This window comes from Hippocampus guttulatus, chromosome 18 (assembly GCF_054856545.1).
Source record: "Hippocampus guttulatus isolate MCC_2025c chromosome 18, RoL_Hgut_1.0, whole genome shotgun sequence".
NCBI classification, from domain to species: domain Eukaryota; kingdom Metazoa; phylum Chordata; class Actinopteri; order Syngnathiformes; family Syngnathidae; genus Hippocampus; species Hippocampus guttulatus.
Genome location: NC_141278.1, coordinates 5,663,797 through 5,688,311, shown reverse-complemented (window position 1 = coordinate 5,688,311; position 24,515 = coordinate 5,663,797). Strand labels below are relative to the sequence as shown.

At 45.5% G+C, this 24,515-nt stretch overlaps 3 protein-coding genes and 1 long non-coding RNA gene across 7 annotated transcripts in view; 2 read left to right on the top strand and 2 right to left on the bottom strand.

Moving 5' to 3' along the window:
• Positions 1-202, bottom strand: part of LOC147190807 (catenin beta-1-like) — an 8,034-nt gene extending 7,832 nt beyond the window's left edge. Inside the window, exon 1 of the mRNA XM_086136984.1 lies at positions 42-202. The gene's annotated coding sequence lies outside the window, so the exon portion shown is untranslated. The remainder of the gene's footprint in view (positions 1-41) is intronic.
• Positions 1-1,008, top strand: part of LOC147190806 (uncharacterized) — a 1,497-nt gene extending 489 nt beyond the window's left edge. The window contains exon 2 of the long non-coding RNA XR_015103763.1: positions 913-1,008. This is a non-coding gene — a long non-coding RNA (uncharacterized LOC147190806). The remainder of the gene's footprint in view (positions 1-912) is intronic.
• dync1li1 (dynein, cytoplasmic 1, light intermediate chain 1) lies at positions 875-6,658 on the bottom strand. The gene is made up of 13 exons (XM_086136993.1): positions 6,501-6,658; positions 6,191-6,264; positions 5,458-5,574; positions 5,128-5,358; positions 4,655-4,809; positions 4,387-4,480; positions 3,921-4,056; positions 3,649-3,760; positions 3,449-3,508; positions 3,309-3,353; positions 3,127-3,214; positions 2,925-3,044; positions 875-2,006 (listed from the first exon to the last, which is right to left on the bottom strand). Exons 1-13 carry the CDS (start codon positions 6,596-6,598, stop codon positions 1,894-1,896), a joined length of 1,443 nt encoding a protein of 480 aa, XP_085993119.1. The 5' UTR covers positions 6,599-6,658; the 3' UTR covers positions 875-1,893.
• On the top strand, positions 4,996-24,515 carry cpne4b (copine IVb). 4 transcript variants are annotated; one of them, XM_086136991.1, is made up of 18 exons: positions 4,996-5,094; positions 7,819-8,052; positions 8,129-8,376; positions 11,386-11,577; positions 13,079-13,258; positions 14,974-15,045; positions 15,227-15,301; positions 15,610-15,693; positions 15,800-15,889; positions 18,217-18,315; positions 19,765-19,845; positions 19,971-20,030; positions 20,131-20,264; positions 20,406-20,460; positions 20,575-20,626; positions 21,098-21,231; positions 21,562-21,798; positions 23,707-24,515. In XM_086136991.1, exons 4-18 carry the CDS (start codon positions 11,407-11,409, stop codon positions 23,836-23,838), a joined length of 1,656 nt encoding a protein of 551 aa, XP_085993117.1. In that variant the 5' UTR covers positions 4,996-5,094; positions 7,819-8,052; positions 8,129-8,376; positions 11,386-11,406; the 3' UTR covers positions 23,839-24,515. The 4 variants fall into 4 exon arrangements, with proteins under 4 accessions (XP_085993117.1, XP_085993118.1, XP_085993116.1 ...); XM_086136992.1 differs by lacking the exon at positions 4,996-5,094 and having other exon boundaries at positions 7,977-8,376; XM_086136990.1 differs by lacking the exons at positions 4,996-5,094; positions 7,819-8,052; positions 8,129-8,376 and adding an exon at positions 8,400-11,296.

The window sequence follows — 24,515 nt, the reverse complement described above, 5'->3', positions numbered from 1 at the left end:
AATACTTTCGACGCCAAATATACTAAGATAGATATCCATACCAGAATCCAATGGCACCACCGTTGTTCCCGTTAGGTGGGGAAATCTCTTTTAGCTTCTGTGAAAATTTTTTAAGGGCTGCTAAATCCGAACCACACCCGCTCTCCCTCCGCCGAAGATATTGCTTCCGCTTGCACTGTCGAGCAACAAGATGGCGAGAGAGGAAAATGCAAGTATTCTGCCGCAGTAGGGTAAATAGTGCGCCTTGAAAGTTGACTGAAATACATTATCCAATTAGGTGATGCCTGTCGCTATTTCTTATTTTTTATATTTTCAAAGGCGGAGTCTATGACAAAAGAAAGACATGGTTGCTGGGGGCGGTTGAAGAGGGCGGGGTATACTCATTAGAATGGAATGTGACTCATTAGTGACTTAATTAAGAAGTCCATGTCATTTACAGGACAGTGTATGAACTGGGTTGTCGGAGTACCATCAACACTGCCACAAATTACAAGAAGATTATCCAGTTTTCAGATTCGAAGAAACGTGTCTTTTGTGGTGGTGCAACTTTACCTTTATTATTTTTAAATTTAGGTGTCACTCCCTCAAAACAATGATTACAGATGTGTTTGTATGAAACATTTTGTCTCGGGGCCATAAGGATGCAACCTCATATACCGTTGTAATTTAAACTTAAATAGCAAGCGAATCATATTCAGAACATGCTTTTCGGACACATCTTTATGTCAGCAACAGAAATTGCAGCATGCAACCGAAAATGATTCCACTCAATTTTCTTCCTTGGATGCAACTGAAAAGCTGCAAAGCATTAATCTGTTTAATGAAAGTGCTATATAATGATGTTGTATTGCATTGTATTAAGACACCCATTGAATGACTCCGAATAAATACCTTTATTTGACTGCTTAACAGGTCAGATGATACAAACGCCAACACGGAGCTCTGAAATAACAGGACCAATCAGCAAGACGATGGCTGTACATTCTTGATGTGACCCTACCATGGTTTGACACCACCCTGCCTCTGGAATCACAAGTGCATCATTCTGTACAAGTAAATCTCACCCGCCTTTTGCAGTTTCTGTGTATCATGAAGGGAGGTTGGTCAGATGTCAAAGTGTGCGCCATGTAAACTGAAGTATCATTTTGTTTTTTGTCCATGTTGAGTGTGGGGTTTAGTGTATTTCAATGAGTGTAGTGAGCATAGTCATGTTTTTTTCCTTTTTGGTTTGTAAATAGAACTCCAACATACGAATAGGTTGCACTTACGTCCTTCATTTTCTGTCACACACACATACACACACACGCTTGTCCCTTCTTTAAAAAAAAAAAAGTCTTGTTTCAGGCATTCATTTTTGTTCTCTCACATCCTTTGCTTACGTAACTGGCCCAAAACCCTATTATCTAAGTGCAGTTTCTTAAACATGTCTTTCAGCAGTTTCTACCATAAAAAAAACACATACACACAAATTGAACCATCACAATTAATGGATGGAACAACACCTTCACTCTCTGTCCCGCAATGAATATTTTCAAAAATCATTCCAGCACTACATCCCCCCAAGTTGGTCCCCTTACTCATGTAACCATTCTTGCATTTACAGTGACACATTCTCCCTCCCGTGTAACAGCCAGGTAAGAAGGATAGTTTGGGGTTGAAAGGGTGGGGGTAGTTTTTAGAAGAGGATATGGAGAGAGGCAAGTCTTCGCATGGGGGGTGAAAGACAATGGGTCGAAAAAACTAGGTGTCCACCTTTTCCTTTTCCCTACTTCCCTCTTATTATCCCCTGTATATCCGTGGATCAGAGCAGCAGGGAAGGAGGGAGGCAGGGAGGTCAAAAGAGGCGGAGGGTGGCTGAGAGAAGTAGAGCGAGTGACTGAAGTGTGATGATCTTCATGTCTCTTGGGCGTCAGGGGCGGGGGTCTCGTTGGCATTGGGCAAGTCCGTCTCTCGGTTGGATATGCGGTCTAGCTCCGCCTGTACGTCACTCAGGCCCAATTTTGAGCCTGCAAGGCATAGCAGCGAGACACGGGGGGGTTAGGTTTGCTGTGGAAAAGGCTAACCTTTTCTTTTCATTCTTAGAAGCATGCAGGATCACATTATCAGCCAGTGGAACAATTAACAAAAGATATCAAGTCAAAGAGCTGCAGGGGACATGTACACATGTTGAAATTAGGGCTGGATGCAATATGTAACTATAATATGCTGCAAATCCCGTGAGACATTAAAAAAAATTATGCTCATTGGTCAAGTGTCCGTTGGTCAGCCATAATTGGAATCATGTATAATGTGTGTGGCACGAGTAAATTATACGACCAATGCAACGCCACATGCCGTAAAACAATAAAAGAGGCTGCTTACAATTCAGAGCTAGCCTCTTTTTGTATAATATGCTTAAGCTCTAAATTCTCAGTTTATGCAAATACCGGCGGCGTTACAGCTGTGGTTGGATCCTTCATGCTTGGATGATGATAAAAGGTTCAGCAAGGAGACGGAATTATAAGAAAATAGGAAGAACATATATGAACTGTATATGCACGAGCAACAATAATTGGAGATCGTCCTGCTCGCACACACCTTATCGGGGCCAACATCCTCTGACTGGGCCACCACGCACATGCGTACGTGGTGAGTTTTGTTCAAAGTGAGATTGGACAGCAAAGATGAGGAATGAGGTTACAAAAAACGAGAAGACATTTTTCCGATTCTACCGTGCAGCAGATACAAGGAGAACAGAAGAGTGATGATGTTGCTAACTCTTCAGGGTTGGAAGAGAGGAGTGAAAAGTCAAACCAAAAAATAGGCAGGGATGAGTAATGACTGAGGATTGTGGGAGGACCGGATGCTCAATTTTTATGATGACTTTTTATGAAAAGCCAAAAGGTCACAGAAACCACAAACCGCCGGCGTGTGCAGGCACTCACCTGATTTGCGTACCGTCCCCGGAGTGTTGCCACCTCCTGACGTTCCGGCTCCTCCTGTGCCTGCTTTCTTTGTCAGTAGACTGTTGAAGAAGTTGGCTAAGACCCCCTCACTAGTTTGACCTGCAGTAAACAGGAATTAGCCCAAGTAAAAAAAAACAACAACCTCAACTAACTGCCTCATGCTGGTGACATATTTGTCTACCTGACTGCGGCATGGCGTTGGCCACGTTGGCGGCTGCAGAACGATTGCTCGTCCGCGGTGAACCAGTGGGGGCTCTGTTTGTCGTGTCCTAAGAATGTAATCCGTTTTGCTCAACGTCATGGGATTTTTCTGCGTCGGATCCAGAAAGTGGGGGAGAGAAAAAAAAATAAAAGTACTCTTACCACCGGTCGCCCGACAGTAACAGCAGGCTGTTTGGAGAGCAGAGACTACGGAAAAGAGTAGAAAATAAAGTTAAAGTTAGCGTATTGACTGGCACAACCAAAAAACAAATTGCACATTTACAATTGAAATGTTTCCTTACCTGCAATTTTACCAGAAACACTTGGTCATCTTCAGCCTGAATCTCCTTTTCATGGACAATCTAAAACAGTTTCAAAGTGGTTCTTTCAATGAAAATAAAAAGAGAAAATTTTCAAGCATTTCAAGCACCTGTGGGATCTCGCACCCAATGATTTATTTTTTATTTTTGCCGATGGAATTTTATTTAATTGATGTCACTACCTTTCTGACTGGTGGTTTAACGATCACATCCTCAAACCTGTCATCTGTCTTTATGGTCTGGAGGTTCTCGTGAAGTATTGCAATCTTCTTTTCATTGTCCCAACCTGAGGGACTGACATGAGAGAGGGAGGCTTAAAAAAAAAAAAATGACGCGATTGCTTGAACATGAAATGAAACCCATCGCACGTACTGTACGTCAAGCATGAAAGCGGTATGACCTCGAGCATATTGATGAGCGTGTCTATGGATTGCATAACGGCACACACACTTACATGAAGACCGCATCTCTTTCCACCACTTGTGCGGGGCAGTGGAATGGAAAGCCGTAAAGTCTGTGGACCAGATATTTATATAGCACGTCGAGGTTCTTCATCTCCTTCACGGATGTGTAAATAAGAGAAGCTCCATCTGTCACCTCTGTCAAGGTTGCTGATGGCAATATTACAATTGAACTCATTCACTCCCAAAGACGTTTTTAAACGTCTTTTCAGACTTGGTCTAGAATTGGCTGGCACTGAAATTAAAGACATGGCGCAAGCAATTTTACAAATTATCTTTACATTCAACACGGCTATAAAACAGGCACATTTTGCAACCGTTTTGTACACATCTTTCTGGCAATCCTACTTTTTATTTTAATCAACTTCACGTTCAGTCACACCATGCTCTCGACCACCCCGTTAAACTGCAACCGACTGCGGAGCGAAAAAGGCACGGCATCGATTCCACGAAGGATACACTGTAGACAGAACTGTCTGACGTGGGACTGGATAAAGTCCAGGTGTTCGTCTCTGTAGTCGTGCTCCTTCTCCAAAGTGCCGATGGCATCACACTGCGAGGACGGACCGGTCGGCGTCAAGATGGCGGGCACGGCGTGACACAGGGTAGAAACCCAAGAATCTTTTTCAATGCATCATCGTATCGCTTTAGCAAATGCTGGTCCACGCTGTGTGTAACTCTCAGCTAAATGAACTGCTTTTCCAGACACTTAGTGGGAAGTACGTACCTTAGTGCAGACCACTATCATTGGTATGCCCAGGTTGTGCGTGAGGGTGTTGTCTCCTAACGGCAGCAAGACGCTCTCCTCCTCATCGGGCCTCCTCTGTGAGGTCCCATCCTCCCCACCCCCAGGCTCCGTGTATTCCTGAAACTGTTTTACAACTACACGGAAAACATTCACACAGTTAGAAGATTAAGATCGATGATGTCTTTTGCATTTCCGTGGCTCACATGTTAAAACACTGGCTCCTATTGTGCGTGTTGACAGCCTGCCAGATTACTTAACAATTACTGTCCATTTATCTGATTTCTAGACTGCTTGGGGTCGCAGGTGAGCAGGAGCCCTCCGGCTGACTTTGGGTGAGAAGCAACGTACACCCGGGACTGGTTGCCATCCAATGGACAATTGGAAAAAAAAAAGGGAAAAAAAACCCCACACAAGCACTGGTAAGACAAAAGACATATTTTCAGTTGACTCACGTCTTTGCTCGAGCTCCCGCAGCGTTTCTGGAGGCACCCGTAGTTTGTCGACGTGTTCCCTCGCGCCCGCGGCCCACTTCTGGAGCGAGTCCAGCGCGTTCCACGGCCGTGACATGTCAACCGTTATCAGCAGTAACGTGTTGCCGATCGCGTCTACCGGTACAGCCACTCCCTGTAGACCTTTGTGGTAAAAGTCTCCGTCTAAGACCCACGCGTTACACCTCGTGTGGTCTAAACACAAAGAACCAAAAATCGGGAGGGTCAAAAGATTCCAAGCACAACAATATATCTTGAAATGTTCAAATTAAATTGCAAAAAAGGGTGAGATACCATCAATGTCGTCGTCATGGACACTGATGTAGAGGTATTCGAGACCTCGCCCTTTCATATACTCTTCAACCCCTTGTAACTTGGCAACCAAGGTGGTTTTCCCCGAGCCAACTTCCCCTAAACACACAAGTGCACAGTTTTGTTTCGGCATATCACACACAGTCTGTTATGTATTTTGTGTTTTCAAATAATGCATATACAGGGTGGGTGGAAAGTAAAATCGGCAGTAGAAAGTGCATCTCAATTTCTTTTCTCGCAGTTACATTTTGTAACAATAGCGTAACATTTCTACAAAGACATCAAATATCACTCTTTGTTTTAAAGCCAATTTGATTGTTGTTGACACGGCTGCGTCAATTCCTCCACTGTGCTATGTCCACTCGTGCCGACAGAGGGACCCCATTCAGCACTGATGTTTTGATTGAGACTCAACTTGACGACCCTGTCTGCTACGATGCACGCCAATAAACTCTCTGATTATCCAAGGCAGTGGATTAGCCCTGCGTTTGTTGTTCATTTTCAAGATTCGCATCCTCTGCTCAGCATCCCATCTCGTAGCCACTAGGATGCTACAATGACTTGCAGTGTCCTGCGAAATGCAAGCCCACTCTCGGGGAAAATGCCCCTGCCTCTGTGTGCAGACCTCAATGAAACCTAACGCTGATTCTCGATGAAACATTCATCAGTATCTTTGTGCATTCCAGATATTCGACTGCACATCTACTGTACCCACCCATAACCAGGACATTTTTCCCAGATGGTAATTTAGATCTTGAATGGGTTGACACTTCGCTCAGGATAGTCGACCTGTAGACACAAGAAGCCGATTACGCCACGACGATTCATGCATTACATTGAACGACAGGCTAAGTAAGGTTAACGCGTTGCTCTGTCACCAGCCTCCTTCTGGTACTGATGCTAGCTAGCCTCGTTAGCAGGCGGTTAACTGTCAAACCAGGCTCCTCGCCGGAACAATTGGGCTTTCGCGCCCGGAGGCACCGCCGCTATCGATGATCTGCATTGCAAAGAAAGATCACACGCACCACAAGTTCTGCCCGTCATCCTCCTCCGGATTCTCCAGCGTGGTCTTGGATCCAGTTAAGGTGGAGGATAATAATGCACTCCTCCCAGTAGTCGCCATCTTCGCAGGGTTGTCAATGGAGCAGAGTACCCGGATGTACCATTAGCTTAGCCTTAGCCTGGTGCACTGGCTGCACGGTAGGGGCCGGGGCGTGGTCGCACCGCACAAAGATGGGGGGCTCACTCACTCCAAAATACGCTATGACCTCACCCTCGGGTGACAGTCTCATTCGACAACAGAAGTGCTCCAAATGTATGTGCTTGTTCGTGCTGCTTTTTTTTTTGATCATCTGTCATGTGGGCTGGTGTCCATGTGGCCTCATATAAAGCTTAAAACCCAAATCGTTTGATGATGCAGAGCCACACACACGTCATAAGCTTCTTCAAAACCGTGTATGATGTTTAGGCGACAGGATGATATTAAGACAAATAAAACGTCCACCCACTCATCACAACATTTGGCAAACTTGTAGTGCATGCATTAAAATGCACCTTCTAATATAGGTGTCCCAAAAGCCTCTTTACATTTACTGCAAATGATTAGATCTGTTGACCCGGATTTATTATAACAGTGGGAGTGGAGAGCCGACAGGGCTTACATGTCCTCTGCTGGCCTAGACACTCAGAGGCACTGACCTGCATTTACAACCTAAATGCCACAGATGGTTTCCATGAAATTGTATGAATTTATTCACTGTCCATTCTCTGAAGTTGTAAGCAATGTTCTTGGTTGCACTGCTACCAGCAGTAAGTATATACACGTCATTTTTTTATTTATGGGGGTGCCAATCAGATGTCAGACTCCATGTTGCCATGTCAACGTAATCTGCAGAGGGCCTTCACACTCAATGTGATATCCTCGAAATTGAACTGTTTCAATTTTTCAATAATAAGTATTCTGCCATCCTCTCAGAGCAAGTCAGAGCAAGCAAACATTCATTTCCTGTCACTGCTGAATAATTAGCAAAGTTTATAATTCTATCGCATTTGTTGATGAATTAGGTTCTGTGAAATAAACCCATAAAGTGGTTACTCCACCAGAAAAGGCACAGTGTGTATCATGATTGAGTATTTGTGTGTGTGTGTGTGTGGGGGGGGGGGGTCTTGAAACATAAAACAAACAGTTTAATGATAGAAATTGGGAATTTCTCCATTGTGAGACAAATAAAGGTTTTCATATCTTAAATCAGAATACCAAATGATTTAAAACAAATGAGTTATTATGAAACTTTAGCCGCCATATTGGAGAGTGCCGTCTTATTTATTGATTTCATCCCCCAGAAAACTCATCTTGCTGCTGCGGGGTCTTTTTCGATGGACCACCAACTGGTCTCAGGTGTGCGGTCATCGTTTATTATAAAACCGCTGAAGCGCATCCGAGCCAATCAAATTGGAGAACCGGAAAAAAAAAGCAACACTACCACCCTTGCGGCCACTAGATGACGCTGGTAGACCGCACCGCGAGTGCAGCGGGGTCCCTGGATGCTGCGCTCTCCCGGCGGCCCCCCCGTTGAAGTCAGCGGATTACAAACTCCGGTAAGTGGCGCACCGCCCACCCCCACCTCACCCCTCCTCCCATTTTTTTATCCAGAGTCAACCCAGGGAAAGGAGTCCTGGCCGCGTTTGCCCGCTGGGAATTTGAATGCGGCTCTCATACTTGGTTTGTCAGCGCCATCCATCCTCAGCTCTGCGGTGTTGTGGGTGACTGAAATCCTCCAAGAGTGCGAGTGGAGGTGGGAGATGGGTCCGGAGACGGCGAGGTAGGTGCCCGTGATTGTCACGTTAACAACGGGGGAAGTTCTTTGGCTTGCCCGGATCTTCTCGACAAGTCTCAGTGGGGTGAGTTTTGCGGATGAAAGCTGCTGCTGTGCCTCTCCGACAACGCGCATGAAAAGTGTGGCGCATGCTTTGCAAAAACATTTGCAGCGTGTGTACATTTTTGCCTTCATGTGGTGTAGTTAGATAAGAATTCCTCCGTTTTTAGCAGGCCTTTGATCACGCATATTAAAAGCGGACGATCCAAATCCAATCAGACAAAAGATGAAATTCGAAAGCTGCTGCTGGAATTGGAAAAGAAGAGAAGACCTTGTAATCTTCATTCCCTGCTTCTTGTTTCTTCTTTCTTCTTTTCACCCCCTATTGCCCTCACCTTTATAATCCCCCTCTCTTTCTCCCTCACTCCTTCTCTCATCTCCAACCACTGTGTCCTGATACCCATCCTGGAAATCAATTTGGGGTGTCTTGTCAGTCACCTGAACATAATTCTGTTTCTTGTGTCATGACTGTTAACCTGCCGAGAGTTGCTTGACACGCTGCCTCGTTAGTACAGCCCGTGTGGAAAAGCGATGCCACGATGCACCTTGTCCGGTAATCAATAAGGGCAATAGCAGTGCACTTGATTCTTCCTGTGGCTGAATCATTTATGTCACATCTGTCACAGTCGCACATGCACCGGCAAAGGTGAATGGGCGTCCCCCCAGACACAGTCAAGGTAGAGCACTGACTGATTGTCACAGTATGGATAGAACAACTAATGGAGCCTTGAAGAGATACACATGACACATCAGTACTGATTTCTATTTAAAGTGAACGCCAATTTCAGAGCAGGTTTTTTTTTTCGACATGAGTGTCAATTTTAAGCCAACCTGCGATATCATTTTATATGGCCGACAAAGGCAAATAAAGTGAGTCCGTGTCGGGGTTTCTCACTGAATGGGTTTGTACTTTTCTTTTTGGCAGGATGGAAAATTGGATTTTTTTTTCCTCACTTCAAACCGATTTAAGGCGAGTTTTTTTTTCTCTAATTAAATCCATCCTTCACTTTAGGGCACAGGTAGAACATTTAGGGCCGGACACTCGACATCGATGTCCACTCGTTTTCATGATCGTACTGATAAATGAGCTGAAGTGTGGAGCAGAAGTTTGTCAACAACAACAATTTAAAAAGTAAAAAAAGAAACAAAAAAAACCTCCCAATTTACTTCGCACAGGCACAAGTAGATGAAAAACTCACTTGCGCTGTTTCAAATTTGAGGTGCCAAAATGCCGCCATTTTGGGGAAGCCTGGAACCCCGACATGCAGTAAAACTGCATACACTCACAAAATTGCCCACCAGATGCTGATTGATAGAAAGGAGGAGGGTTAGCGACACTGCCACCTTGTGGAATTTTATAATGTGCCTGTCAACAGGTTGCATAAGAAACATAATTGTGGATGTTTTGTCATTCGGTATTGCTTGACCGAATGTATCTATATAATTGATTGTTAATTGATTGAATTACTCAGAGTGACCCAAGTAGACAGACCTTTTCATTTGATGCACTAAATTACAGTTCTTGTTCTATGGTTATCATCATACATTCCTCTTTGCCTTTATTTTCTGTAGCCTTAGTCATCGCAAAAAACAAATAAAAAGTCAAATGTGTGTGTGTGCTTGTGCGTGTGTGTGTGTGTGTGTCGAAAATGTCAAACAGAACGCTCCGCCTGGACACACGGCAGTTGTATGTCACACACCTGTCCTGTGCTTCTGTCCGTGTCCGCACGTCAGCGAGACCGTTCGGCTCTACTTCGCTAAAAATAATACACACACCCGCACAAGAAATATGAATAATGGAGGACGGGGGTAGCGAGATCCAGGTCAGAGTCAGACCCAGTTCCAGGAGCTTCAATCCCTAAGGGAGGATACTACTAGACCACGACATTAATATTCACTTTGTAGCATCTAGCACATCCGCAGACTTGCGGTTATCCTCTGGGCCGAGACTAACGGGCTGGAGGCTAGCCGAGGTTTGTACATGATGGGCCCGCAGAATGCATCTGTGCATTTTTGTCTCTTTTATTCATGCGATGCAGTGTGCAATAAATTCCTGATTGAGTTTAAACAGATGTCAGATTGATTTGGGTTGACAAATGGTAGCACATTAACATTCATTAGCGTAAGGTAGAGGACGTTTATTGATGATGCCGCAAGTGCCTTTTAAGAGGGAGTTTTATTTCTTCATTTATTTTTAATAATAGGCCCTCTCAAATCTCAATGGAAGGATGGAAACCCTTCTAAATATTGTACCAAAGTGGTTTCCAAACTTTTTACACTAAGTATGAACTAACAAAAAAAATTCACATTTTGCCAGGTTGCACCATCACAACTACAATTAAATTGCAGTAGTATAGTGGGCCAAAGTGTTCGTCATAACCCAGACAGAGGTTTTAGTAGATTGAACATGATTGTAAAGCAATGTCATTTTATGCACCGCTTGATCATTAAGGATTAAAAATTAAATCCAAATGTGCTCGAAGGTTACCGGTAATTAGCATGTACCAATGCTTGTTCATTGATTTGTTCCCATATCTCTAACGGTGCACACACACCACGTTTTTAAAAGCAGTGCAGCACCAGAATAGAATGACAGAACGCTGTTTCATCTGAAACACAAGGCGTAGGTGAGTAATAATCTGTTCTCGTTGAAAGGCACCTCATTTATCCAGCCATTAGTGTCCCTAATTCACTTCGTTGTCATTTCGACATGTTCTCGCAACGCTCCAAAGAATGTTATTTCAACATCTTTCCGACAGCTGTGCTTCTCAAACTTTTTTGACACCAAGTTTTGCTCTGCCACCTTGTTCAGTATTCAGTGTACGCATGGGTGTCATTTTTGAGTGCAGTGAGTACGCCCCTCAGTGAAATGTCCGAATCTGACCCAATTAGCGGTTTCCCCCTCCCCAATGTCATCGGACTCAAGTTGTGTAACAAGGTCTCAGGTGTGGCCAGGTGTGATCTGTCTGTCTGTCTATCCGTCTGTCTCGTTCTAAAATTACACAGACGCATCTGTTCTTCTTTCTCCTCTCAGTGGGTGACCGTGCAATTCACGATGAGCAATATCTACGAGTCTGCAGAGGCCACGCTGGGCTTCATCAGCTCTCCGTGCCTCACCAAAGTGGAGCTCAGAGTGGCCTGTCGGGGAATCTCAGACCGAGACGCCCTCTCCAAACCTGACCCTTGCGTGGTTCTGAAGATGCAGTCACACGGCCAGTGGTTTGAGGTAGAGTCCGTTGACGGACGGAGGGGAACGATGGGCCGGGTGTGTGCTTTCCCCGGGGTACTGAACATGTGGAGCAGATGGGTTGCATTCACTTTTAAAGGAGTGAAGCTGGAGAGCGGCGGGGGGGGAGTTTTGTCAGGGCAAAACGGATCCCGGGGAAAGACGGACACATTCTTAGCCCACATCCCTCTCTTTAACCCTTACAGGCACAGCGGTTACTACAATGGACGGCTTATCTTGTTATCGGGTGGTGCATGAAAGGGTTAAAGACAGCAAGTGCACTCTGTACGCCGCCCATTTACATAATCTGGCAGCCCAAAAACGGGGACGCTGAGGCGCACTCATACTCGAGCGTGGCGCCTGCTTGGATGACCTTCACGTTGTGCCAATTGTGTCGGTGCGCGCGTTTTAAGAAGAGCGCATGCACAAGCGTTGACAAAAACCCACCGGCCCCCACCGGACTGATTTATGTTTCTGTTCCTTTCTTCCTTGAGGGGGGGAGGTAGGAGAACGTAAGAACAATTATATTCTCTGCGTCGTCAAACAGCTAGTTGATAAGTCTGCACAATGTAGCGCTGTTTAATTGTATTTGTAGCGGCCGCGGTGCTGAGAAGTCGGCTGATTCACAATCGATGCACACCGGCAGTGTGCTGGGTATTTAATGACATCCTGCCTTTTGTACAGTTATGAAGACCACCCACCCACCAAAAAAAAAAAAAAAATACACCACAATAAAAACAGAACAATTACAATCTCCAATTTGTATTCTTAGAGTCCAATTCTTAGATTTATGGGAGGCATTCATGTCGATTGGACATCGTGGGTCAGAAACTGAATTCAGATTGACAGTTGTCATTTTTGTTATCTGCATTGCACCAAAAGGCTTAAATCTAAAAAGAGACACGAAAGGAGAATGACTATGGGCTCACCCTCATCAATTCTCAAAGCGACGCAGCAGAAAATGAATCACAAAACTGCTATGGGAGAAAAAAAACCCAAACAAAAAAAAAAAACTTTTCACATCAGCCAGTATTGTGTTTGCTGCCTCCAAGTGGCCGAATATCAGTGAAATTATGAATTTATGAATATATAGTACATTCTCACCTTTCCAGTGTTACCTGGAATACTATAGTATAAGATGCAAGGTGAAAATTATGTCGCAATAAATAAAATAAAAGCCCTCACAGTTCTGACGTCTCGGGCCTGAATGAAAACATGCATGTTTGCTTCGTTGAAGATTTAAATGGCTCTTCCGTGTGAATTATGCAAATGAATGGTTGTTTGTCTTTGGGGGGAAACCGGAATTTTTGGAATGAGAAAAATAATAGCCCGCAAGGTGTGAATTTTTTTTGGGGGGGGGGATATGTTTAAATCGGAATAATGTGAATCGGATGACTTATATGGAACTAGATGCATATCACAGTCATCATTCGTTGCGGGGAATGCCGAAAGCTTTTAGGCAATAATTCTGAAACTTGTGTTTTTGCGCACGTATTGAAAGGTGGACCGGACGGAAGTGATCCGCAGCAGTAGCGGCCCAGTCTTCTCCAAGATCTTTCTGGTGGATTACTACTTTGAAGAGGTGCAAAGGCTGCGTTTCGAACTTCTCGACATCAGCTCGGGCAACAATGGCCTCCGTGATGCTGACTTCCTCGGGGCCATGGAATGCACCTTAGGACAGGTCGGATGTAACCGCGACGCGTTCTCATAGTTTTTTGGACTGATGAAATGAATTAGACTCCAGATAGACTCGATGGCAGAATTCAGGATTGGCCACAAAGCTCAGTTTTGATTCAGCAAGGGGGAGTGTGGGATTTCGGTTCGGGCCGCTGTCGTTAAAAAATAAGATAGTTGGACATTGTAAGTTTCACCGGTGATTCAAAATAAACTTCCAGAGCCACTGTCGGTTTTTAGAGGACACTTTATGCATGCAGTGGTACAGAAAAAAAAAAAAACCTTGAAAAATGAAATTTACTGTCATACACCAAAAAATCTAGTCTGGGTGTGATTATATATATTAAAAAAAATCACAACAGTATTACATACTGTATGTGCCTCATGTCCATCTGTCAGGCTCCTTCTTGCAGCAATGCAGCGTGCGCAAGTAAAAACGGGAAGACTTGATTCGGAATTCGGCTCTTTGAGCTTTCAACCGTGTATCAGACAATTGTGTCCTGTTATTGTGGCGATAGGGAGGTAAAGCGCTGCGGTGCATGGAATCCCAATGGGATGGGTTTTTGTTTTTTTTTTGCCTGAAGTCAGCTACTGTTACTAACATTATGGGATAAATGTCCTTGAGCCCTGACTTGCAGCACCGGGCCGCCTAAAACGGAATTTGTTCAGGTATGTGCGCTGCTTTCCGAATTTGCGAACTGACTTCCTGTAACGTATCCAATGGGATAAAAAGAGAGAATATAAAAGGATTTTGGACTTTGCTCAAGGATGCCTTAGATGGAAAGTGAACTGGCGCTTCTCCAGTAACCTAGTCTGTTTTCATACTGCCACAATTTATATCGTGGTGGTCCCCCCCCTAATGACCATGCAATCAATATTTAAATATATGCTTTATTGTGGAGGTGCACTCATTAAACACAGGCAGTTAGCGGGGAAAAAAAATAGGCATCGTGCTCATTAAAAAGACTAATGACCTAAGCGGATGCTCAGGAAATGCCAGCTAAGCAGCTTTTAATTCAATTTTTTTGCTACCAAGAAAGACAACAAAACTATAAAATGTGTGTTTGCCGTTGACCTGGTCAGCAGAAAGCTGTTTTATTTTTTTATTTTATTTTTTTTTTACTGACACATGAAAAAAGGATTCTTTAAAGCGTTAGGCAGAGGTTTCCTGAAATTGGATTAAGCCAACGGCGTTTGCAACACAAGTCTTGTCAAGAGCTTTGTTTCATGAGACTCGCACGTTGTTTTATGTTGCCGCAGCTTACCCGCACCAGAAGTACTGATCTGCTTGGAAAAGCTGTTGTCTCCCAACTACGACTACTATTCTGCAGTACTTTCAGATTAGCTGTGGAAGCAAGAGACGCAATGACGACATTGTTTTTGCCACGTGCCGGCCTTCGGGCAAAATGCCCTTTCGGCGCTCCTTGAAATTTGCGACTCTCAAGCCGGAGGCTCCATCCCGCGTTGCTATATGCACTGGCAGCGTTCGTATTTCAAATTTAGGTTCACGAGTCAAAGCAAAAATTGTCGGTTGAAAAATGTGTAAAGTCTCAAGGTACCACGTCAAGTCAAAACGTACTCTATTGTGCCGTTTTGCACCATGCGCATCCGAACCAACCCGACCAATAAGGGCAGTGGGAGGGAAGCACTTTTTTTTTCTTTTTTTTTTTTGGCTCTCGTCCACCGTTAATAATATTCTCTCTTTGCACGTCTCGGTTTCAGATTGTCTCACAAAGGAAACTCACCAAAGCACTCCTCAAACAGGGAAATACTGCCGGGAAGTCTTCTATCATGGTGTGACACCGTTCCAAATGAGCCAAACACACTTACTCACAATCACACCTCGCTTCCGGGAAACCGGACAATTCATGCGATGGTGTTGCACATTCAGCGTGACCGATGTCTCATTTCCATGGCCTTTTCTCTGGTTCTCGCCCCGTTCTCTTCCTGCCCTCTCGTCAACTCGACTCCAAAGGTGACGGCGGAGGAGCTGTCCGGCAACGACGACTACGTCGAGCTCTCCTTCAGTGCTCGTAAGCTGGACGACAAGGTTCGTGCAACCAAAAGGAGGCCGTGCCGAGATATTCGGTCACCTTAAGTAACCCCCTCCTATCTCGGGCACGGAGATAACTGTGTTCGTTTTCAGGCTTGCCGTGCATGCACACGGGGCACAGTCATGAATGACTAATCCAAACAGGTTGTGCCTCAGGGGGAACTGTGGAAGTAACCAAGGGAGAGAGGTGGACAATTTAGCGAGATAGAGAGAGAGATGGGGAAGAAACAAGGAAGAAATATTGATTCCTTTTAGAGGGTGAATGATTTATGCTGCCGCCTTATGGATTTGTTTTCCCTCTGAAGGATTTCTTCAGCAAGTCAGATCCATTCCTGGAGATTTTTCGAATCAATGATGATGGGAGCGAGTCCCTCGTACACAGGACAGAGGTAATTACATGCGCGCAGAGGGAGGGAGTTAATGGCTTCATCTCTGGTGAGCGTTAAGAGTCTTGTTTGTTTGTGCCCCCCCATCCCCTCTCTGGTATTTGTTCAGACGGTCATGAACAACTTGAGCCCCGTTTGGAAATCCTTCAAAGTTTCCTTGAACACACTCTGCAGCGGTGACCAGGAAAGGGAGCTAAAGGTGAGTCCGCGATCGTTATTATTTATAGCGGGTCTTAAAAAAAATAGACATCATTTTATTTCTTCTGTTTTCACAATTTTTGCACAAAATAAAGCATTTTAATTAGAAGGGCTATTTCCTGTCAAGACGGAACCATTTCCTTCTGGGCACCGAATGCAAATGAGTCACGTCTGTGCATCTTACAGCATCCTTGATGAAATCATAAAATAGCCTGCTAACTTGGAAACAACATTTTCACAACTTTAATCTGCTTCCACAATGTCTTCAAGAGTGCTTTCGGATATTATGACGCAAGTAATAGTAAAAATGAATTACGTTGACTAAGCGTAATTAAGAGTATGCAGTGAAGGATCAAATCCATCAAAATCTCAATTCACCACCTGCGCCACAACTTAGACCTGGTTTCAATGAGTCGAAAGTCGAGATTACTTTCCGTCATCGAATTTGTCAGGTGCGCCTCGGCCGTGTAATAGCACGCCATTGATCCCCCCCTGGAAATCCCATCTATTTTTTATATATCGTTAAATGCCATGTTTTATGTAAATAGGTCACCACCAAACCGTGGGTTGACTTCAGGTCATGTTCCCAATTTTCATGGTGCCGTGGTATTATTTCAAGAACGGGAGAAGATGCGAAGAGCTCAAATTGGCAAACTTTCACCTTTGCTTGCCAGAACAGATTTGTGTAAATGAGCGGGAGAGCGGAGCCCCGCGCATCGACTCGGAACGCGATCCTGGCCATGAATAAACATCGGCTTGATCATCAAATATTCAGCGGCGTCTTAACTCTGCGTGGATCCTGACAGCAGGAGGAAAAGGGCTAACGCGCACACGTACGAGCCCTCGGCGCTGGTTTCCCCGGCTACCCGTTTGAAGCGTCAGCGCTATAGTGAGACATGGCAGGGTGCAAATTTTCTCTCTTCCCGCCGACTCTCGTCAAACAACGCTCCATACTGACCAATACATGAATCCATCACCGTTATTTTTGTTTTTCTAGAATTCTACATCAGTGGTCCCCACGTGGTTCATTTGTTACCGGGCCGCACAGAAAGACTAAATAACTTACATTACTTCCGTTTTATTTATTTCAGACTCTGAAAGATGTTTTCTTTTGAAAAATTACCGGATCCTCTGTTACATCCGTCGACAACATGTCACTCTTGACGCACGTCAAGTAGCGTTTCTCAGTCACGTGATATGTTACCGCTAAAATGAAACCCGGGAGCTAGCAGAATGAGTAAAAAAAACAAAGGGCCTACCACTTTCAAGAAAAAGAAGGCTCAATTTAATAGACAGTATCAGGAGTCCTACTTCAAATACGGATTTATCACAACGGGAGATTCCCACGCACCAAGCGCACTCTGCATAACACGCGGCGATGGTGAGTCGAAATTTTTCATGCACTTTGTATTTGCGGCGTGTCTTATTTTGAAGGCACGTTTGTTTAAACGTTACCATAGCGACCAGAGAGTGTTGCGGCCAGGTAGTAAAGTTCCTCTTGTATGATTCGTGTTTATTATTATGTTTGGAAAATATTTCATGCAGCTCGTATCATATTATTTTGTTGTATTTATTCATCACACCTTAAAGGCCCGTCTCTGAAAATATTTTCTGAGATTAAGCTGGAGCAAAAAAGGTTGGGGACCGCTGCTCTGCATGACTACCCATTTGTCTGATGATCTCCCCCCCACGCCTCACAAACATCACACTTGGGATTCGGGCACTTGCTCGTGCAAATGGAAGACGGGCAAATAAGAGGATTACCAGTGGTTGATGTTTCTAATCAAGCTTCGTTAAATTGGTTGTGATTGCTAGTTGTTCGGGTAACCTCATCCTCAAAGGTCACACCGTTCCTCAACCGAATGACAATCCCAGGCATCTCTTCATGTTTGTCTTTCTCCTTTGACTACATTCGATTGATTTTTTATTATTTTTTTTAAACAATCCCAGTCAGCTTTACAATCGTTGCCGTCAGCCGCTTTAAAATGAAAGGACGGCGTACTTCCGTTGCGCGCGCTGCGCGCGGCCTGCTGACTCTCGCCTTTTCTCGAGGATTGCGGCCATTTGTCTTGTTCGCCGGCGGCTCCTCCGGGGAGCTCGCATAAGGCGCACGCGGGCAAAACATGGCGTCTCTTAGGCCACATCCCTCTCAGCATCCTCAGATTAATATTTCACCGCGCCATTGCCCCCCCACTAACACCTCGTTATCAATCATTCAACATGGCATTTCCCGTGTGTGTGTGTGTGTGTGTGTGTGTGTGCGTGTGTGTGTATTTGCTCAGGTGATGCCGCAGCTGCGCTCTAACTGAGGGGCTCTGTCTTTTTCAGTGCACCGTTTGGGACTGGGACTCGAATGGAAAGCATGACTTCATTGGGGAGTTTCAGACCACGTTTAAGGAGATGAGGGCAGAACAGGAGGGCAAGCAGGTGAGAAAATGAACGCCTTCGTCAAACCCGGTGTCGAGAAGCGGCTTCACACTCTGCAATCATTTGCGGGAAAAAAGACGCGCACAATCGCCCCCGCTGCCATTTTTCCATCTAATTATGCTGATTGTTCAAATAGTCGTGAGGTGAGATGTAATCAAAGCGGGGCGGCGACGTGAATCACGTTGGCCAATATGAGTTGAGCGTACCACCGCGTTGTGCCCAAAATAGTACATGTACTCTGTATTGCAGAGAGGAGCACGGCAATTTAAAAAAAAAAAAAAATGTTACCCACAATGCCATGGGCACTGACACAACCGCATATCATCACCAGTTCAGGTGGATGAACTTTGCTCTGGCAGCAACCCCGCGTGCCGCTCGTTCCCTCTTAGTGCCAAGGACACAATGTTCACGAGTTTAATGACGAACAAAAGAAATAAAACCCTTTGAAACCGGTCTCAGATCAATTCAGGGACACAGAAGTTGTTCAAGGATTTTCTCTGAGTCTTAATTTATCGGCGCGGAGATCAAGGGTGGTGACGGACGTGTTTCTGGAATGAACCACAGTCGCGATAATGATCTCCTTTCATGCAGTTGTACTTCAACCTTGTGCTTTTCTTCTTTTTTTTTTCTCCATCCTTTGCGATATCTCTCCATTCATCTGAGCAAAGATGATTGCGCCGAGTTGATTTTGGAGCAAATATTTATCATGAAATGTGTTATACAAACGTACTGTGGAATAGATAAAGACCAAATTCTTCTAAAGCTCCAAAATATCATTCGAGGCAAAGAAGCAGAACGCCATCAAATTAGAACGAGGAATTCGAAACTGTCAAAAGTCTTCTCTAACGATGGCCATGGCAGTTCAGAGTTTTATACATCTTTGTTGAGTTCACAGACCGCATTCAAAACGCTATCACAGGCTCTCGGAAAAAAAAAAAAGTGGAGCTTGTGGGCGCAATGGATAACATGTCCGTCTACAAATCAGCATATGAGAGGTTTGACTCCAGGCTAGCTTGTGCGATTTATTTTTGGGTCCAGTGGTTAGCGCGTGGACCTCACAGTGCAGAGGTCGTGGGTTCGATCCTGTGTGGAGTTTGCATGTTCTCCCCGGGCCTGCGTGGGTTTTCTCCGGGTACTCCGGTTTCCTCCCACATTCCAAAAACATGCACGGCAGGCTGCTTGAACACTCTAATTTGTCCCGAGGTGTGAGTGTGAGCGCGGATGGTTGTTTGTCTCTGTGTGCCCTGCGATTGGCTCGCAACCAGTTCAGGGTGTCCCCCGCCTACTGCCCGAAGACGGCTGGCATAGGCTCCAGCGACCCTTGTGAGGATAATAAGTGGATTGGAAAATGGATGGATGAAAAAAAAACGCAACTTTCAAACGCTCTCCTTGACGTGCCATTACCGCGTGATTTGCACTTTCCTATCTGAATATTTTCTCCCGATTCAGTGGGAGTGCATCAACCCTAAATATCAGATGAAAAAGAAGAATTACAGAAACTCCGGGGTCGTCTTTCTTAACCACTGTAAGGTAAAGTCAATCTCCCCCACTCGCGCCTTTGCAAATATTCAAGTGCTCAAATTTTGTCCGCCATTGTGAATTGAATTCAACCATTCAAGGGTTGATTGATTATGAAACATCTTTCCCCATGACAGATCATCAAAATGTATTCCTTCTTGGATTATATCATGGGCGGCTGTCAAATCCAGTTCACAGTGAGTTGCCTTAACCAAGTGGAAAGTGGTCGTGATGGTGGGAGTGCTTCATATGTGGCGTGTGTGTGCGTGTGTGTGTGTGTGTGTGTGCGCGTCCCAGGTGGCAATAGACTTCACAGCATCCAATGGGGATCCTCGAAACAGCTGCTCCCTCCATTACATCCACCCCTACCAACCCAACGAGTATCTCAAAGCTTTAGTGGCCGTTGGGGAGATCTGCCAAGACTATGACAGGTACAGCGAACACTCCAACCATCAGCGTTCACCTCATTTGGAGCACACACACGCACGCAAGCACGTAAAGTCATTAATTCCTACTCCTTTCATCTTATTTTCCCTTTCTTGGTCTCTTCGATGAATCGTGGGTCTCTCCAGCGATAAAATGTTCCCGGCGTTTGGTTTTGGAGCTTTAATACCGCCTGACTTCAAGGTAGGTGTGCGTGTGTGTCTGTGAATGTGTGCGTCGCAAGGTTTTGTTGCAGATGAAAGGCAAAATGCATCCGGCGTCGCAGTAAGGCCCTGTTTTCTCTGCCCCCACGTGAAGGTGTCGCATGATTTTGCCGTCAACTTTGACGAAGATAATCCCGAATGCGCCGGTGAGCTGTTCAAACACACATCGCTGAATGTCTTTTTTTTTTTTTCTTGACTCATTCACATCCCCTGCATCACAGGATGGAAATAGTTCTCCGGTGCCAAATTTTTTCTCCTCCTGTCTCGCGCGCACACACGCACGCACGCACATCCAATCGGGAGATTTATCACTGGGCTGCACGATTATTTCAGGCTACAATACACAGAGAATAATAACACTCATCTAGATGTGTGAAATGGGCTTCTGTACTCTTCCCTGCACATTGCGGCTTTCTTGCTGTGAGCTTGGACGTGCCATCTTCGGTTTGTGGTTATTATGTCACAAAAAAAAACAAAAAAAACAGCTATCCCAGCACCTTGTTGTGTCGCGCAACAACACGAGAAGAACGTGATCGTTTCAGCAAATGCTTTTCCAAGGACGAGACGGTGGTCTTGTTGATATCAGTGTAATGTGTTTCCACGTGTGCACGTTGCAGGAATCCAAGGTGTGGTTGAGGCCTACCAAAATTGCCTTCCCAAGATTCAACTCTACGGGCCCACCAATATCGCCCCCATCATCCAGAAAGTAGCCTCATCCGCCTCAGAGGAGATGCACACCAAAGAGGCCATGGTGAGAGTGGCGGGGGGGGTCATTTTTAATATGATTTATTTTCATTTTCATGTGCTGCATATTTCAGACCTTTTATCCTTTATCGTCTCGTGTATTTCAAGAACTCAAATTTTGCTCTTTTGGATGTAAAATCATTGCTGAATTCAGAAAAAAAAACCGAATCGTTGTTTAATTTGTATTTTATTACCCTTCATAAAGCAAAGGGAGGTCGCACGTTCCTGCTCTAACTCCTTCCTCCCCTCTTTTTTTTTAAATCAAACACGCCTCTCCACATCCTCCCCTTTCTTGACCTCCCCAAAAAATCTCTCCCTTCCCCGTGTCCCGCCGCAGGAATATTTCATCCTCCTCATTCTGACAGACGGCGTCATCACCGACATGGCCGACACGCGGGAGGCCATCGTGCACGCCTCTCACCTCCCCATGTCCGTCATCATCGTCGGCGTGGGCAACGCCGACTTCACCGACATGCAGATTTTGGACGGCGACGACGGCATCCTGCGTTCGCCCAAGGGCGAGCCCGTCCTCCGGGACATCGTCCAGTTCGTGCCCTTTAAGGATTTCAAGCACGTGGGTGGCTATGGCACTCGAGATGGATGACATGTGACACGGTGCAAGTCTGGCAGCGCAGCGCATCGGTTTTACATTGCGAGCGAGCCTTCTCACAGATTGTACACCAAATGTCACGTTCACTTAGTCGGTAGAGCATCATCTAGTCGTACAGTAGACAGCGCAGAAGAAAGCACCTTCCCCCTTTCAGTTTCTCCAACCTCCTCTTTACTCTCGGCAAGCAGATCGAGATGGCCGAATGTGGTGAGTGGGCGTAATCAGAAGCACATCAGTGATCTGTCTGTGTATATTGGCGTGCGTTTGTGTGTGTGTGTGTGTGTGTGTGCGCGCTCGCGTTTGAATGGCATTGATTTAGGCAGGCTTTGACGGGGCCTGTTTGGCTGGATTTGTTACGCTAAGTTTGCTCTTTGGCAGGTTGAAAAATCAACCAATTACGTTCCAACCATACAGAAAGTGTCCATCTGCCGGGATCGCGCGCTTGCCCGTGGGTGGATGGCGACTCAATCAAAGTCGGGGGGGTGGGGGTGGGGGAGATATGGACCCAAAGATATTGATAAAAGGATGCGTAGGTTGCGAAAGTCAACAGTCAGCACGGAGGTGGAGGCGTCGTTGCCGTGTTTGGTGACGGGGCGGGCGGGGGTCAGCGGGAGAGGCGAGCTAATGACAAAAGGGAGCAAGGGAGTGTGTGACAGAGGTGGCGAGGTGATTTTCTGCTCTGTCGTTTCTTTTCAGAGGGGATTAAGAGGAGCGGGCAAGTGTGTGACAGGCAGAGTTGGATGTATCAGGTAGGAAGGAGCGGAGCGCCAGTGGGTGTTTTTTGGGGGGGGCGGGGGAGAAATTAGAGGAAGCGAAGGGGGTGGGGGCGATGAGCGGACTTTTGATGGCGCATTGTCTCAGGGAATTATGTTGAGATAGAGAGTGAGTGACTGACTTGGTGGTGGGGGTGGGGGGGGGGGGGGGGTTGGGTGTGTGGAAACTGAAAAGTGAAGCGGATTGAAAACTTCTGGCCTTCCATCATTTTCAGCACTGCGTTGCGATACTCGTGACGTACCGACTGACACGTTTTTGCCGAGATGAGTTGGCCTTCAAATAATTTATTTAGCTATTTTCCTCACTCACCCAACACTCGACTTCCTTCATAACACGCTGTGCTTTTAAAACAACCGCATAGCTTTGCCTTTCCCCCGAAAGCTAATACCGTATGTACATTTTACTTATACTTATTTGAAAAGCTCTCTCCATCGCTGATGCTTTTCCTTGTTTACTGGTCTGACTTTTGTGCAGCCAGTGCTCAGTTTCCAATTCAGTGACAGTGTAGTCTGTCTATGTGTGCCCTTCGTCAATCCGCCGGGATCGGTTCCTGGTCACCTCACTGCCGAAAATGGATTCCCCATGAAGAGGCAACATGGTGGAATAGTGATTAGCACAGCACAGCACAGCAAGTTAGTTCAAGTGCTTGAAATGTGAGTCGGTGTCTAATCCACCAGTCTGCTCACATTCTCTTGAAACCTCTCGTGGGTGGTCCTTCTTTTTTTTGAAGTGTTCAAATGGAGGGAGGGAGAAGTCAAAACAGATGCCTGAGAACTCTTAAGTTCAGCTCACTTATTGTAAAGTGGTACCCTTTCAGATGCCAACCAAAACCCAGAGGACCACATGTAGGAATTTTTCGTCTCTCCCCCCACCCCCACCCCTCTCCACTTCCCCATACAAGCTTGTCTGATCTCGTCAGTCTCCCTGCGCTCAGCCTATGACAGCATCAGGCTCAACAGTGAATTCCAGCCTGCGAGAGTCACGCGTGGCTAGCGATGCGAAAGGCTTTTTAATGTATTCTGTTTTCTCCTCTCTCTCTCTCTCCCTCTCTCTCTTTCTCTCTCTCTCTCTCTTGTCTGTCTGTCTACCTATTGGCAGGCGTCCCCAGCTGCCCTGGCAAAAAGTGTTCTGGCAGAAGTCCCGAACCAGGTGGTGGATTACTACAACGCTAAAGGCATCAAACCCAAGTGTATGTCGGACTATGAGTCAACAAGGACCTTCAGTCCCTGACGACGGATGAGCTATATACATGTTTACAATACAAGTGTGCATTGCTTACCCCCCCCCCCCCCCCCTGCGCCCTCTTTACACACCCACAAACACACATTTATGTAAATACGTAGATCTTTGTCTAGCTCAGAGAAAGAAATAGACTACTGCATGTTTGGCTTTGATGGCCTTAGCCGGGAATCCATCCTTGTATATCTTCCAGATGTTTCTAGATACGAGTTTACCGAACCAGCATGCAGATCTCAGCCAACCCAAAGAAATGACAACATACCTTATTTGGAGAACGAGCAAGTGCGTCGATAGCGCAAATGTGGTGAATGTATTCTGAGAACTAGCATTGCAATTTGTATTCAAACTATTTCCGTGGATATTAGTTTCCCTGTTCGTGTTTTGCAGAAATGCATACATAATTCTGCTAGCTACTCCCTCGTAGAAGGCTTGCTGGTTATGAAATAAAGTATCTCTGTCATTTCAGAGATATTATGGGCTGTTTTTTTTTTCTACAGAATTCTTTTTTGGGGCTGGGGGGCATAATTGTAATAATTTCTTAATAACCTTCCTAAATTGTAAAGAGTTTTGCAGGGGTAGCTTGGTGTGGGTTGTAGGCACTGATCTGTGAACTCTTTTTCCCTTGTAAACTGCATGTTGATTATAATAAAGGCACTTTGTTTTTCTCA